This window comes from Penicillium hispanicum, assembly GCF_028827665.1.
Source record: "Penicillium hispanicum strain IBT 35686 chromosome Unknown utg000006l_segment0_segment0, whole genome shotgun sequence".
Lineage (NCBI taxonomy): Eukaryota > Fungi > Ascomycota > Eurotiomycetes > Eurotiales > Aspergillaceae > Penicillium > Penicillium hispanicum.
The window spans coordinates 1,490,634-1,505,214 of record NW_026623198.1 but is presented as its reverse complement, the minus strand read 5'-3'; the positions used below and the strand labels follow the sequence as shown (position 1 = coordinate 1,505,214).

The 14,581-nt window shown below is 48.8% G+C and overlaps 4 protein-coding genes across 4 annotated transcripts; 2 read left to right on the top strand and 2 right to left on the bottom strand.

Moving 5' to 3' along the window:
- Positions 1–210: 210 nt before the first annotated feature.
- On the bottom strand, positions 211–2,109 carry N7459_006891 (putative isoamyl alcohol oxidase; the record flags this gene model as incomplete). Its single annotated transcript, XM_056946059.1, has 2 exons — positions 211–1,552; positions 1,616–2,109. 2 exons carry the CDS (start codon positions 2,107–2,109, stop codon positions 211–213), a joined length of 1,836 nt encoding a protein of 611 aa, XP_056798058.1.
- Positions 2,110–3,190: 1,081 nt separating this feature from the next.
- Positions 3,191–4,538, top strand: N7459_006890 (uncharacterized protein; the record flags this gene model as incomplete). Its single annotated transcript, XM_056946058.1, has 3 exons — positions 3,191–3,521; positions 3,574–3,928; positions 4,070–4,538. 3 exons carry the CDS (start codon positions 3,191–3,193, stop codon positions 4,536–4,538), a joined length of 1,155 nt encoding a protein of 384 aa, XP_056798057.1.
- A 3,653-nt stretch (positions 4,539–8,191) lies between these two features.
- On the bottom strand, positions 8,192–9,293 carry N7459_006889 (uncharacterized protein; the record flags this gene model as incomplete). The annotated part of the gene is made up of 2 exons (XM_056946057.1): positions 8,192–8,889; positions 8,960–9,293. The coding sequence occupies 2 exons, from the start codon at positions 9,291–9,293 to the stop codon at positions 8,192–8,194; spliced, it is 1,032 nt and encodes a 343-aa protein (XP_056798056.1).
- A 1,912-nt stretch (positions 9,294–11,205) lies between these two features.
- Positions 11,206–13,118, top strand: N7459_006888 (Hsp70 family protein; the record flags this gene model as incomplete). The annotated part of the gene is made up of 8 exons (XM_056946056.1): positions 11,206–11,260; positions 11,345–11,931; positions 12,001–12,045; positions 12,109–12,175; positions 12,245–12,464; positions 12,559–12,664; positions 12,720–12,820; positions 12,878–13,118. The coding sequence occupies 8 exons, from the start codon at positions 11,206–11,208 to the stop codon at positions 13,116–13,118; spliced, it is 1,422 nt and encodes a 473-aa protein (XP_056798055.1).
- Between the last annotated feature and the right edge of the window lie 1,463 nt (positions 13,119–14,581).

Genomic DNA, 14,581 nt, shown 5'->3' with positions numbered 1-14,581 from the left:
TGGTTTATACTAGTTGCGGGGGTTTTCTCTTCCTATATGCCGTGCGGCGGCCAATTGTCCACGAGTGATAGTTCGGAAATGGATGATTCACAAACCTCGACCTCTTCAAAGAAATCCATTACGGCGATTGCTTCAATTTTATAGATCTGGCAAGGGAGTTCCTCGCAGCTTTTGAAACTTATATCAACCCGAAGACACCTGAATCATCCATCAGGATCGATCCACTCGACAGAGCAGGCCGCTGTGTAAATCATAATTCCATCGATCACTGCCCAGCCCGCTGTACACAAACAGACTCTCACTCGGATCATACTTACGCTTGATCTTCAACAGCTTGTCGTAGTTGTCGCCGTAGAAATCCTGCTTCCATGTACGACTAAGGCCATTCCCTGCATTTCTATAAGTCCCGCCGTCAGGCGCCCACTCCCTCCAAACAGGCTCCTTGACGTTCTCATACCACTCTGCCGCAGCTGCCAATGCCTTGCTCGGATCTTCCGTCGAGTTCATCGAGGCACCCCATGTCATTGTTAACGAGTATGCAGTGCGCCAGGCTGGAAGGACGCTGCCACGTCGTTTCTCGGGGACTTCGGCCGGACCAGGCCCAGCCTGGATATCCCAGCGCACCAGTGTTCCCTCCTCGGGATCCTCGGCGACTGGAATCTGCTTGAGGAAGTCCGTCAGGTTCTTCCTCGGGAGGTCGGACAATTCAGGTCGCCCCAAGAGTCGACTGGTGAACAAGCGAGCTGACCCCGCGAATCTGCTGATGAGGACATCGGGGTCATTGAACCACCAAAAGTCATCCTTTAATGGCTCAATGACGCTGAGGTTGAGATTTCCATCGCTGGCGGCGCTGACTTTAGTAGCCAGCTTGGTGAGGACGTTTCTCATGTGTCCTGTGGTCGAATTGAACGTCATCAGAGTCATCGTGATCGCAGGACCGGGGACGGCTTCCTTCAAGCCTGAGTATTTCACGGCCATTTGGCCGATCATCGAGCTCACAGTGCCGGTGATCCCCTCGTCTACCAGGTCCGGGAGCTGTGAGGCTGTTTCCGCATACGCCGCCCACGAGGCAGTCTCACTCGCATCGGATTTGTCTCGGGGGCAGAAGAACAATCCACCAGTAACCATGTTGGCAGGTTTAGGAAGAGTTCGGATGACGAACTCCGTCACGACGCCAAATTGACCGCCGCCGCCTCCTCGAATGGCCCAGAAGAGATCCTGGTTCTGCTCGTCGTTGGCAACAAGACGGCGTCCATCGCTAGTGATGACAGTCGCTTGGTAGACCTGGTCTGAACCGAGGCCGTGATGGCTGGACAGAACGCCGTGGCCGCCATTTTGCAGCAAGCCACCAAGACCGACAGTGACGTCCTCGCTTCCGATGACTGCTCGGTGTATTTTGTTTGCAGCGGCGTATGCGGAGGCCCAGATCACACCCCCGCCGCAGATCAGGACATTTGCGGTCTCGTTACTGCCGGGTATGTGCCAGGCATTGTCGTGCTTGATATGGTTGAAGTGGTGTGTCCAGATAGAGAGGGAGTTTGCACCGGTCGATCTGGAGAGCTTGGTGTCAGCAGTTCAAACGCGGCGTAGGTTCCAGATCAAAAAAAACACATACCGACCATTAAAATCGTGCCCTGTGGATTTGATGACAATACGGATATCTCGCTCGGAAGCCCATTTCATAGCCTTGCGCACTTGCTCCTCTTTTGTAGCGTTGACGATATACCGAGGCAGTCCGGTGATACTGCACCCCTTTGTCTTGCTGTACCCATCAACGCCTGGCGGAATGCAAGAGTTGTTGGTGAAGAGAGTGTAATGAATGCTCTCAGGCCACGAGGTGTGTGAAATTCCGTAGCGCCACTGGGCCCTCACGTCGGAGCAGTTGTAGGGCGAATTGAACGGGTTCCCATCGTAACATGACGAAGCTGCTGGGACGGTTTGAAGGAGACTCCCTCCGATAGACTGGTTGAGAGCATTCCATTCTTTGACAGAGGGCCAGCTGTCATTATGGGGGGAAGATTTGCAATTCGGTGTCGACACTGGAGTCGTGACTGGATTTGTGATGATGTAGAAGGGGAAAGATAGAACCTTGAGCAATAGCTGCTGCATGTTTGACTGAATGGCCAATCTGTGTCACCAGAGCAACTCGGTGCTTCAATTGCTTGGGGATATAAAATGAAGGCAACTAAGACTGGTGTTTAGATTGTCAAGCACCTCCAACGCGTCATCATGATCTTGTTGCGAGGGACAACCATTAAGCTCTAAGTCTTTCGTCACGTCGACGTCCTGAAATATCCGCCCATATTGCATCTGCTTTCTTAAGCAAAAGTATCTACACATTGAAGGCGCCCCTGGTAGTCTCGCCATGGGTGCCGGGATTTCGTAGCGGATAGAACTCTCCCGCCCAGTCGGTTTCCTACTCGATTTCTAATGCATAGAGGCGTCGGGCAATCAATCTAGCCTATATTTCCTGTCAGCTCCGCGAAATTGGTGAATCCGTCAGTATTGTAGTACCACGTTGTTCGGCTGCTGAGGCAAAATGGTTACGTAGGGCCTCCGATGATCCATGGATAGGTAGATACCGATTCGGAGTTCGAATCCGTTTCTATCAAGTGCACGAGAGGAATACCTTGGGCTATCTGACTATCTAATCTCGGTAAGCACTTGTCATATTGGGCATGGGCAATAGACAGTGAAAGTCTGAAAAGGAAATCGAGTTTTGGATTACCTGTACCCTGGTTGGCAGAGGAGCTTGACAATGCAGAGCAGATGCTTAATAGGGGCATGGTCTGGTCATACAAATTACCCAATAATGGTCGGCCCGATGGACAGATAACAAAACACCGCGGGCGTTACATGTATTGCGTAGAAGAGATACACATTGTCGAGAAGAATGAAGATGGCCGTATAGGCTAAGAATAACAATCACTCATGATGCCTTTGGCACACATCGTCCAGAGTAGGTAGGCGGTGCCCAGATCAACACCCCAGCTTTCTTGTCAGCGCCCTTTCTCTTCTTAACAACAATAGAGAACCGAATGATTTTTTTCTTCTCTTCTCCCCTGATCTGGCTGATCTGGGCCTTCGATACTATCCTTTGGCGCCCTTTCTCACACACACACACACACACACACACACACACACATTCTCTTCAAATGATCTAGATAAACACAGCGCCAATCCTCTTATCATGGTTCAGAAGAGAAGCCTAGATGACTCGGACGCCACGTCAACCCCCGAATCTAAGGCCGCGAGATTGGAAGCCCATACGTCGGAAAATCGAAACGGATGCAGCACGCAACTATCCTCAAGGGACCTAAAAAGAGGCCACGATGCGTCGATCATCTCGGCACCCCCCAAATCCAAGGCTGCGAAATTTAATGCGCATACGCTGAGGAAGTTACAAGCCGCTGTCGATAAGAATCCAGAGATCGATTTGACCACACAGATGCCTATGGACTACTCTGTTCGTCTGGTCGAGTTTCGGGAAGAATTTCAAGACAAAGCCAAGGAAGCTTTCGGTAAGCTAGATGGAAGAACAAGATCTACACAAAGCTAATGGGTATTCTTAAGCAGAGGAGTCCGAAAGCACCAAAAAGCCCAAAGAAGACGATATCCGGGATTGTCTTCGCAGGTCAGATCCCGTTGATATAATATGGCCTCTATCCCCAGCGGTGTTGAGACTACTGGAAGAGGCACCCGAAATTGCAGACCCTCTACCAGATGGCCTCTCCGACCGAATGTTTGAAGTTATGCAAACAAGTGAGGTTCTGTGGAAGTCGCCACTGCCGAATAAGATGATGGTTTTCAAGTGTGCTACCGATATCGTTGTGAAGGCGATACGGCGTGTGGATGATGATACTGAATATACGGCGCTGCAATATCTCGAGCGTCACAAGCCAGCCATCCCTGCTCCAAGGCCTCTAGGGTACGTGCGAATGAGTGGGATAGCCCTTATTTTTCAGACATACAAGCCCTCAATGACTCTTGCGGCAGTATGGCCTCAGCTGGACAGCGGCCAAAAGGCTTCCATCAGAGATCAGCTGAATACGATCATGTCAGATCTAAGATCTATACCTTACCCTGATGGATCCCCACTTGGGGGTGTAGCCGGCGAAGGTTGCAAAGACATCAGAAGGCACCTTCGGCAGAGTGAGAAGCCGATTCGGAGCTTAAGTGAATTTGAAGATTTCTTATTCTCGAGCCCGCACCCCGGTGGTGAGGTATTTGTTGAACTTCTTCGTCAACTTTACCCGCCTCAATCCGAAGAGGTAAAGATTGTCTTCACGCATGGTGATCTTCGACCAGATAATATTGCGGTAGACATGGACGACCACAACCAGTGGGTGGTTACTGGCCTTCTTGATTGGGAATACAGTGGTTTCTACCCGGAATACTGTGAAGCTTTCAAGTGCACCAATTGCATAGCTCCATACGAGGAGGATGACTGGTATCTGTTTCTGCCCGATTGTATTTCGCCAAAACGATATGCTCATTGGTGGCTCCTGGACCGAGTTCGAGAGGCCAGGGTCGTGTAAGTTTCTTGGCAGCCAGCTATCGCGTGCGCTTTTGTGTATGCGTCAAATAATCGCGGGATGTGAACGTATTTATAGCATAGAAGTTATCTGTTTTGTCCGGAACCTGCTAGGATGACAGGTAATTGCCTTCACAATTATGTCTCCTCGTTAGATCGTAGTTTGCCGTACAGATAGGGTATGGTCTAACTATAGAAGTGGGGCTGTTCTTACTTGTAAATGATCTTATTGGAAGCTAACTGGGGCTTAAGCATGCTCGTGACATCTGGACCTCTTCCCAGTTTCGTTCGATAGCAATTTGAGGACTATGTACCCCTAGTCAAAGGCTCCAAGGTTCCCGATTGATCGCGAAGTTCTAGATACATGTGTCTTCATATCCCTTTCTTGGTATGTTCCTTGCCCCCAGCGTTGGTATACGGTACGCCCGGACACCGTGGTCCCAATAGTATACTCGTTGGATGAGCCTAAAGGTATCATCTGGTACCGATTCTTCGCTTATTCGATGCCTCACTCTTAATCACGCTGGAAAAGGAAGGAGGAAACAGAAGGTTGTAGCTATTTAAAGCATAAACCCGACTTATATCACACGACTAGTCGGTCCAACTTAACGTCGTTACGAATAAAGTCGGCAAGAGACGCACTCGAGAAGATAGCTTGCGTAGGCCCAGTCATAAGGGACTCGACAAGCTTTTTACAGACGTCAATTCAAAAACAAAAGGTATACTCTACAAGCCACACTACCTAAAATATATCTTGGCTTATCTTGGATCAGAATCGAGGCGTACGAACCGTATGAATCGCTTATCGGCCCGTACACACGAGCAAAACGGTCGTGAATTGTCCACACCGACGCAGTCTCAAGGAGAATTCTCTACAAGAAACAACAACTATGTTGGGACCTCAGAACTATAATATTGTCCGCCTCTATAAGAGGCAGCTACTGTCGAGGTGGTCACTATTTACGAAATACGAAAGCTCGCGAAAAACGGGCTGCTGGAGAACCGGTGTATATTTCTAGGCATCGGGCTACCAAATTATCTGACAGGTCTACGAGTTAAATTTCAGACGCCTCTACTCCCACAAGGGAGTATATCACGCTAGAGACTATTTCAAGGTGCTTTTTCACCCTTCGCTCACATTTCCGACCTCTATAAGGCTTCCGGAAGTTTGTTACTATGTTCACTTCCTAGGGAGTGCATTTTTCTTACGCTAAATCGTTGGTATAATAATCTATTATCGTTCAGTCCGTCCTATCGGATCCCAGGACCTCGAGGCGATTTGGCTTGATCAAGCGGCTTCATTCTCTTCCTTTGAATGAGCTAGGCTTCTTTTGCTTAGGGGCCCAAATTCATAATCCTGAAGGGCATAAAGTAAGGTATGCAAACTCGAATACTTGTCTCTTGCCCCTAACGAGCGAAATAGAGAAACACGTCTGGCGAATGTGGAAAGTACATAATTATGAGCGCATCAACTTGGGCCATAGCACTCCTACTCTGGTCTGGTTTATCTTTTCAGCCAAGAAAGGCTCCTCCCCCACTCCTTGTCGAAGTCTATACTTCGAAACGCTATCCAATCCAATGGCTGCAGTACATGTTCTGAGGGGATAATTGGATCGGCCCTTTTGTTCAGAGCTACTCAAGAAGTGACACTGCATCTTTAGCATCGTTCCAGCGCTTGACTTTAGAAGCCGCATGCCACAGACCAGTAAAACCAATGTAGATATATATGGTAGCCACTGTCTCTTTCCACAAAGACCGCGTACACAAATACTAATCGATCACAGGTTTCTGTCCTCGGGGCTCTATTACACAGTATAAAATCCTGTCCATGTCTGACGTCTTTATCTACGGATGGTTGCGACTATTAGAAGTTTGAAAGAGGTGTATTTCAGTAAACAGAACTCGAAACTTGACCACTCTGCTTTTTCTTCCTTTTCTCTCCCTCCTGTTCTACCAAGTCAATAAAGTGCCTTGGCAGGAGACACCGTTCTTCCACTGCTTGTAGCTCACTCCCACACACTTCACTAGCCTGAATATAGCGTTCTCGGAATACACGCCAGAGTGAAGGGTCTTTTTCTGGCCGGGGATAGTAGGGATCATTGCGCCAGAATGCAGCAACAGCTTGTACCACTCCTTCTGAGTCCATCGTCATCCTCCTGCATAAATCAAAATCCAACACCCATATGGAATGTTCTCCAAAAATAGTGGACTTTATTATGGAACCATTCTCGCTCGGAGGCGCAAGAACGAACTCGATGTCGTTTCCGTCAATTTCGCTAATCCAATGCATCGTCGCGAGAGTTTCCGCCATCACTCTTGCGTACTGATTGATTTCCCTTGTGGTGACTCCGAGTGACTCCATTTGATCCAGATGGAGCGGGAAATTCCGCAGGGAAAACGCGGTGAACTTCGACGTCGTATAAGTCTTTTGCGTTCGTCTGCGGCCTAGGTATGGCCTGATCAAGCAGTCTTTGTCGGGCTCGCTGGTAAGAATATTTTGTGTCATATTTGGTGGGCAGTAGTTGCTCACAAGGAGTCGTCGTGTAGTTTCGGGAAAGGGTGGGATACGTTGAGAGAGAATGAGATTGCATGGCGTATACCCTGGAGGGAATTTCCGCTGGTTGACTGACCACCATCTCTCGTCGGTTGACTCGATAAAATCATAGCAGGCTGGTATTTGAATTTGAAGCCGTAACTGGCTTGCTTCTTGGAAGCTTTCGAGCACTCGCCGGTGCATCTCAAAGTCGTTTCTTAAAGACCGGGCAGACCCGCCGTCTTCCCTTTTGAATGCGGGCCCTATCGATGCAGCCCAGACTGTACCGCAAAAGCCTTGTCCGATCTTGCGTAGTGTGGATGTCTTCGCTTCTTGGGTCTCTTTGATTCTGGTATCCATAGTTTCTCAGCAAGTTTGTGGTTTTAGAGAAGGGAGAAGTCGATGGGCACCGTGTAATCATGACACTAACTAATCAACAGGGCCGAAGCCTAAAGCAGAATAGTCAACCAGGTCATCCATGGATGGGACTAGGCGAGATCGGGAGAGTTTGTGATACCTTCCAGGCTACATCAAGACCTGCTTTGCCAGTGACCAGATTATTGCGAACCCTTGTTACTATTGAAATACAATACTATATACCTTTTCCACACTGACTCTAGTACATACGACCACAGGGTGTGGAGAACAGGGCTTCCCGTCCGCTCAGCCGTACTTAAGCCACACGCCGGCGAGTTAGTAGTATGGTGGGTGACCACATGCGAATCCTCGCTGTTGTATGTTTTGTTTTTGTTTATTCTATTCACCTGGTCTTGCCCTACTATTCCATGTATACCGGAATGCCCTGACCCGGAACCGCCCTCGGATATATTTAACTTCTCCCAAGGGAGTATCCATCCCTAGAAAACAGCTGTTTGGAATAGCGAATAGCGAATCGGCGCCGGCGAAGGTGATGAGATTGAAGGAGAGGCTCCACTGAAAAGACTCGAGAAGGGAGACAAAAACAAGAATTTGCGGACGGTTCACGATTTGCATACTGGAAGATCCTTGAGTGCGAGGAAACAAGAAAAAGTCAGAGGAAAAAATAAGTCCAAGTCAAAAAGCCCCAGTACAGTGGTGACGCCTACCCCAAGTAGAGAGTAGCCAGACAATGTTCTCAGCTCAACCTAATCACTTGACGAATCAATCGGAGATTCCCTTCCGTCTTTCTCAACGACGACAATACCCGATGCGGTGATAACATGCTCGTCACCATTTTCATCTCGATATTGCCGGTCGTAGTCTGTAATGTATCTTGCGAGCTTTTCCTCCCGCCGCTTCCGAACATCTGCAGATAGCTCCCGCCACCTCCTAATATGTGGAGGTTCATGCCACTCTATCATCCAAGTCGCAGGCCAGAGAACCAGCACAACCCTTCTCCCTTCGAGGAGCTCCTTATATATGCTCGGGCCACTGAAAATGGACGCAACCCATCTGTTCACGTCCAAGCCATGTGGGTCGTACCTGGGCACTTTGTAGGGAGCTACCTCTGTGACATTGTCGTCGAATCGAATGCCAGGTGTGTGCAGAGAGAAGCGAACCGCCATCTTACAAGCGCTCTTGTAGCATCTTCGTATTCCCCGATAGCGCAACCTGGTCTGATCCTGACTCAACTCTTTTGAAGACAATATTGGCGCAATAAGACTCGAGCTATCAAGGATGTTGGTAGTGAATTGATCAATGCACTTCTCCCGAATGTTGTAGGATCGAAGCCCCGGGGTGACGTCTTTCCCCTCCAAAGGAGTATCGGACTCAGTGTGCTCCTGGTATCTGTTGAAGAGTCGGATGGTTGATGCACGCCAATTATTGGCATCCGTCGCAGACACTAAGACGAGCGCCCCTTAGTTAGATCGGGCCCCCGGGAAACAACAGAGGGTATAGGCCACAAGACATACCTTTGAGCATCTTTTGAAAGAGCTTATTGAGCTCTATCCCGTACGGAGGTGGTAGCTCACTTCCACTGCCATCCCAGTCCTCCCCAAGGTCAATGTAAAAGAAAGGATTGCGCACAACCCTTTCAAAGATATCCTTCAAGACGACTGCTGTCAGGAGGAGTTGAAAGCGGTCTAGATGAGTGAGGGGTGAAAATGAGGCTACCAGTGAGTCCCAGTCGTCGTAAAGACACCAGTCCCCCAAGTAATCGATGATGGCTTGCTTGTTTTCCGCGGTCATTCTTGACTCAATCGCATCTGGGTCGTCATCTGCATAGTTGGAGGTCCATTGGTACATGTCGATGTCCAGACCAATACTTTTCCGGGAAAATTCCCATTTATCGATACCAGTCCACGTAAAACCTGGGTTATAGTGGTCCCCCGGTGGCTCCCTAGTTGGCGTTGCTCGAGGGTCGGGTATAGGCTGTTCATGAGTGATCCTCGTGGCTTCTCTCACCCGCGCTTCCAGGTCCGAATCGAATTGCGTGGCCTCCTGGTGTTTTGTCGCAGAGTCCGGATCATTGGCTTGAGGGCCGCGTTGTCTCTAAGCAGAATCCTCCAGTTAGCAGGATTCGTCAAGAGATTGAAGAAAGGATCAATTAGTGGAGCAACCGTAGAGTGGTATTGAAAAGTACCTTCGAAGGACTAGCTTCACTTTCTCTCATAGCCGGCCGATCTATAGTAGCCTTCGCCTGGGCCAAGGTGGCTTGGTCGGTAATGGGGTCGTCCTGGTACCATCAGCATGCAAAATCCCAGGCGGCACTGCTTCCCAGCAGTAGAGTGATATATTGTATCCATTTACCTCATCATCCTGCCGCTCCAACCTTTGTGCCTTCTTGCTGCTGGCGGACTTTCTCATTGGCATTTTGCTATGTGGTGGGAGCAAGTTGAGTGAAAAGAGGCAAGAAGATGAAGGGACGAGTGTTAATAGCAGGGCCGAGGGTACCACGTTATTTGTGTACTTCGAGAGAGGAGCATAGACGAGGATAACTCCAAAAGCCGATTGGACTTTCAAAGTAAAATTTCCCGTGGGTATTGCTTGCCACCACTTTTGTCGGAGTGTGCCTTGATTGGTCTAGGTCGGTAGCCAGGACTCAGAGTATCAAAGAAGCTGCAATCCGAGACAACGGAGTTAGAAAACCGCAAAGCCCACCAACCAGGGGAGGGTAGAAGAGCTGGTGGCGTCCAAGTATTTGGAGTATCCCTGCGAGTAATCCCAATTTTTGCCAAAGAAAACTAGGCATCTAGGGTGTTCTTTTTTTTGTGGTCTATTTTGGAGTGACGCGTGTATAGTTGTGGTACTGGTAGACGGTGGCTGCTCCAGATTGGCGCACACCGACCAAGCGCGAGTTTCCCTATAGGTTGGATAGATGCAGACTGTAATGTCAGAAGATGTACATTGGAAACAAAACCAGCAAGTTGGAAGAGGGTGAAGGCCGGAAAGAACTATCAGAGCCTCCTAGGTAAGCGTTCCCTTCTGATGCATCATTCGCCGTTCAAAGGGCTCTCTTCCTTTCTTTCTCCCAGTGCACCTCGTTTCTTCAGCATCAGCGTTTTCCCATGATTTCTTCGTATCCTACCATATTCCGTTCCATCTGGGTAATTGATCGGAATCTGATACACCATTACCTTCAAAGTGGCTTGGCCCGAAACAAGTGAAACCATCGGTCTTTGTCGGCATTTGGGACTTTTCGACAACAGACTTGGATCTGACAGGCCACTTTCATGCTCGGATCAAGTTGCAAAAGGTCAAGATAGCTGGCCAAACAAGAACCGCGATTCTATGTCTACGTCAAATACGAGTGTTGTGTAACGAGCGTGTCCGCGCAAGACCTGTCTCGGCAGGGAGGTGCCTATGTACACAACCGGTTTCAGCCCAAAATCCAAAAGTTGGGTTTCCTAGAGATCTTAAGAAACATTAGCGAGGGTTTCTCATCTCTGGTTTTCCTATGGATGTCGCCTCCCGAAGCATGGGTGTCTCCGCTTGCAACCACATCCGTCGGCCTTGGAGGTGCGAGGAACTCGTTTCAGTATCTCGCGAGATTTAGCCCTCTGCACAGCACATGGCATCTTAAATATGAGGCACGACGGTCTTCAGGTCCTGGTAGCTCTAATTTTCCCGTGCAAAATCAAAAGCAATTCTTACATTGACTACTTCCGCTTGCCGGTCGTCGTTCCCTTGCGATTTGTGAATCCCACGCCCTACCACCATGGCCTGTGAACAGAACATCATCGTTGGGATTGACTTTGGCACTACCGCCTCAGGTAGTTTATTCTCGGAGGTCCACAATCTCTCAGGCTACATGCGCATTTTCCTTGTGTGGGCAATCGTTGACTGATAATACTTAGGCATTGGGCTCCTCGTCTCTCCTCCGCATGGCAGAGTCAGCAACGTCTCCAAGGAAATTGAGATTTTTCAGAGCTGGGATACCTCAGGTGCCTACCACAATCCAGTCAAATTTCCAAGCATTCTGGCGTACAGCGAGGAGAACCCAAGTCTGCCCATACCTCCTTGGGAAATCTCCATTGAAGCACAGCACGACGACATTGTCTCTTGGTTCAAGCTCCTGCTGAATGAAGAACTGAATATTGAGAATTGGGTTGCTGAAATTCAAGGGTGGGCGGATTCTAGGGGGATTTTCCACATTCCCAAGGGAATGACCGCGCTTCAAGTCATTGTTGACTTTCTGGGCTGTCTTCGTGACGCTTTATGGGACAGGCTCAAGGTAGCAGCGAACGCAGGTGGGAATTTGGATACGACCCCTATCCAGTTTTGGTTCACAGTGCCAGTTTGTTGGTCTGACCCGGTCAGAGGGCTGATGCGAGAGGCGATCAGCCACGCCGGTTTTGGAACGAGAGGTGGCGATCAAGTTCATTTGCTCACCGAGGCACAGGCCGCTATGACATTTGCTCTGGCAAAGGTATCCTCCTTCAAGGTATATACGATCATCCCATGGTAATCTATATGGCTCTGGTGCTGATTTGGACTCGAATTTGGCTCGAAGAGCGGGGATGGAGTAATCATCTGCGACTGCGGTGGTGGAACAGTGGTGAGTCTGCCAAATCCCAAGCATTCCATTTTGTGTCCATTTCTCATAATTTGCCGCATGTAGGATCTTGCCAGTTATCTGATCTCGCATGACAACCCATTGATCTTTGATGAGCTGGCTCACAGCAATGGTACTTCGCCCTTGTCCACAGCTCGTTCTGAACGCATAACACGTTTTCAATGGATCTGACATCACCCAGGAGAGCTGTACGGTTCCACCTTAATTGATAGGGGCTTCTATCGGCTCATGTGTGAGAGATTCGGTGATGCTTTCCAAAGCCTGCCCCGGAGGGACGTCAACCCATTCAGTCCCTTCATGAGCACGTTCGAGCGAATCAAATGCAAATTTGATCAGTCCAGCGGAGCAATCCACCATCTACCCTTGATAATGTCTCCGCTGAAGTCTTTGGATTCCAGGTGGTATGATAAAAGAAGGAAATCCGTGTTACTATCAAGGTCAAGTGCGCCGTCTTGCTGGCTCGGGATTTGACCGCTGACATTTTTAATGAACCAGTGCCGACCTTGATATGTTATTTTACCCTGCTCTGGTGGGAATTGTCAATGCGCTTCAACGCCAGATCGAAGAGGCGAATAACTCTGCTCGTGAGATCGTGATTAACGTACGGCACTACAACGGACCACAGATGCGCCAAGATCTATGCTAACAGCCTTCAGAAAATCGTTCTTGTGGGGGGATTCTCCCTTTCGCCCTATCTCTACAGAAACCTGCAGCAATTGTTCGGAAACAGCTACGTGATCCACAGGCCGGATGAAGGGTTTGTCCTCACTATTCTATGTTCATTCTCATGTCAATGGCTAAAATTCCTCGATAGGGTGATGGCCCCGGCCCTGGGAGCGGTCTTGTGGGGGTCCGGCGCTTACCGGCCTCGGACTAGAGTGGTTCGATGCCACTATGGGTTCCAAGGGCCGATTTTTACAGACAATCTATTGAGAAATGGAGCGGTTCTTGATGCTGCAATGTCATCTCTCACCTCTCAAGCAAACCGGCCCTGCTGGGTGATCAAGAAGGTAATGTCTCCCCGAGCAAGGAGGCTCGATGAAGCTTCGACTTGAGCCATCGAAACTCTTCCTAATCCGTTGCTCGATCTACAGGGAGAACGCTACCATGCAAATCAGATTCATGAGCAAAGTGGTGTTCTTCTGCATCGTCATGGAGAGACTGCTATCAAAACAATCACCATTTGTTGTTCAGAGAGGGACTCTCCACCTGCCAGCGTCAATGATCCAGGTCTGTTATTTCATATTCTCGACCAGGTACTATATGCTTATAAGGTCTTTTAGAAACTGCGTCGATCGGTCGCCTGATTTGCGATATCTCCCATGTTCATTTACCCAGCTGCCTCCACTATGAAATGGGCTGTCGGTTACACTACCTCGTGGAGTATCAGATCCGTGTTCAACTAGGCGAATGTGGCGGGTTATTATGCTTTGAGGTTATCTGTCAGGGCAAAACACTCGGAAATGGGGAGGTCAGAGTTGATTACTTCAGAAAAGGAGTTAAGAACTAGCAGAAGGACAACTCTAGGTAAACAGCTGGAAGATTGACGATTTCTTGGCCGCAAAGACGACATTTTACCACTCACATTACGTTCAAACCCAGAAGATTAACTGTTTCAAGACCGAAGTGGCTTGTACGTCACATTTTCAGGAAAGAATAAAGCTTTGAAAAAGTATGATCTACGACTTTGTATTTCAGCAGATTCATCAATTTACTAGTCGCCCGGTGGCCTGGGTATAGGCCAGGCTGCCTGAAGATGGATAGCCTGGGTTTTTTTCATTTTGCTCTTGTTTTCTTTCCACCAGCATGTTTCTTTACTATTTTGCTTGGGGACCCGACCTGGATGCGTCTACTGTCTTAATTCCACCCCTGATGTGTGGTTGCCGCAACGTGCCATGCTACGCCTTGATGGAGGTAACCTACATCAAAATGGTGGATTAATGTCAAAGGAAATTATCAAATTTAGCAACAATGGGATTCAATATATTCTCTTCTATCAAGGCGATACAGGAGTTGGTAAGGAGGAAAGTAGGGCCGTATTCGAAGCATAGACGGACTTGCTCCCGCCGGGAGTAAGTCCGAGAGTCCGTTCTGACAAACTGCATCCTCCCTTCCTATCCAGGCAAATTTTGACTGTAAGGATCAAGATTGAATTTAGCCTTCAATAGATCTCTGTTGAATTCCAAATACGCTATGCAGTATGCTAGGTTGCACTGGGGCTTTGCCGTAGAAAACTAGCATGGGGCCCCATGATGCCAGCTTTGGGGTAGGATCAATGGTGGGCATCCTGTTGACCGAAATCTTCGAGTCGATCTTTTTTTGGAAAGGTTATTGGTCCTTTTTTGAGTTTCTACACCAAGCTGTTTTGGTCGAATATTGCAAGTGGCAAGCGGGTTTCGGACTTTTCTTTCTCGAAAATGCGCAAGAAGCAGTCATGCATAGGGAATTTTCATCAGGCCTATCTCAAGATACGATTCTACAGCCTTCAAAGTCTACCTCCATCTACATCACGGTCGAT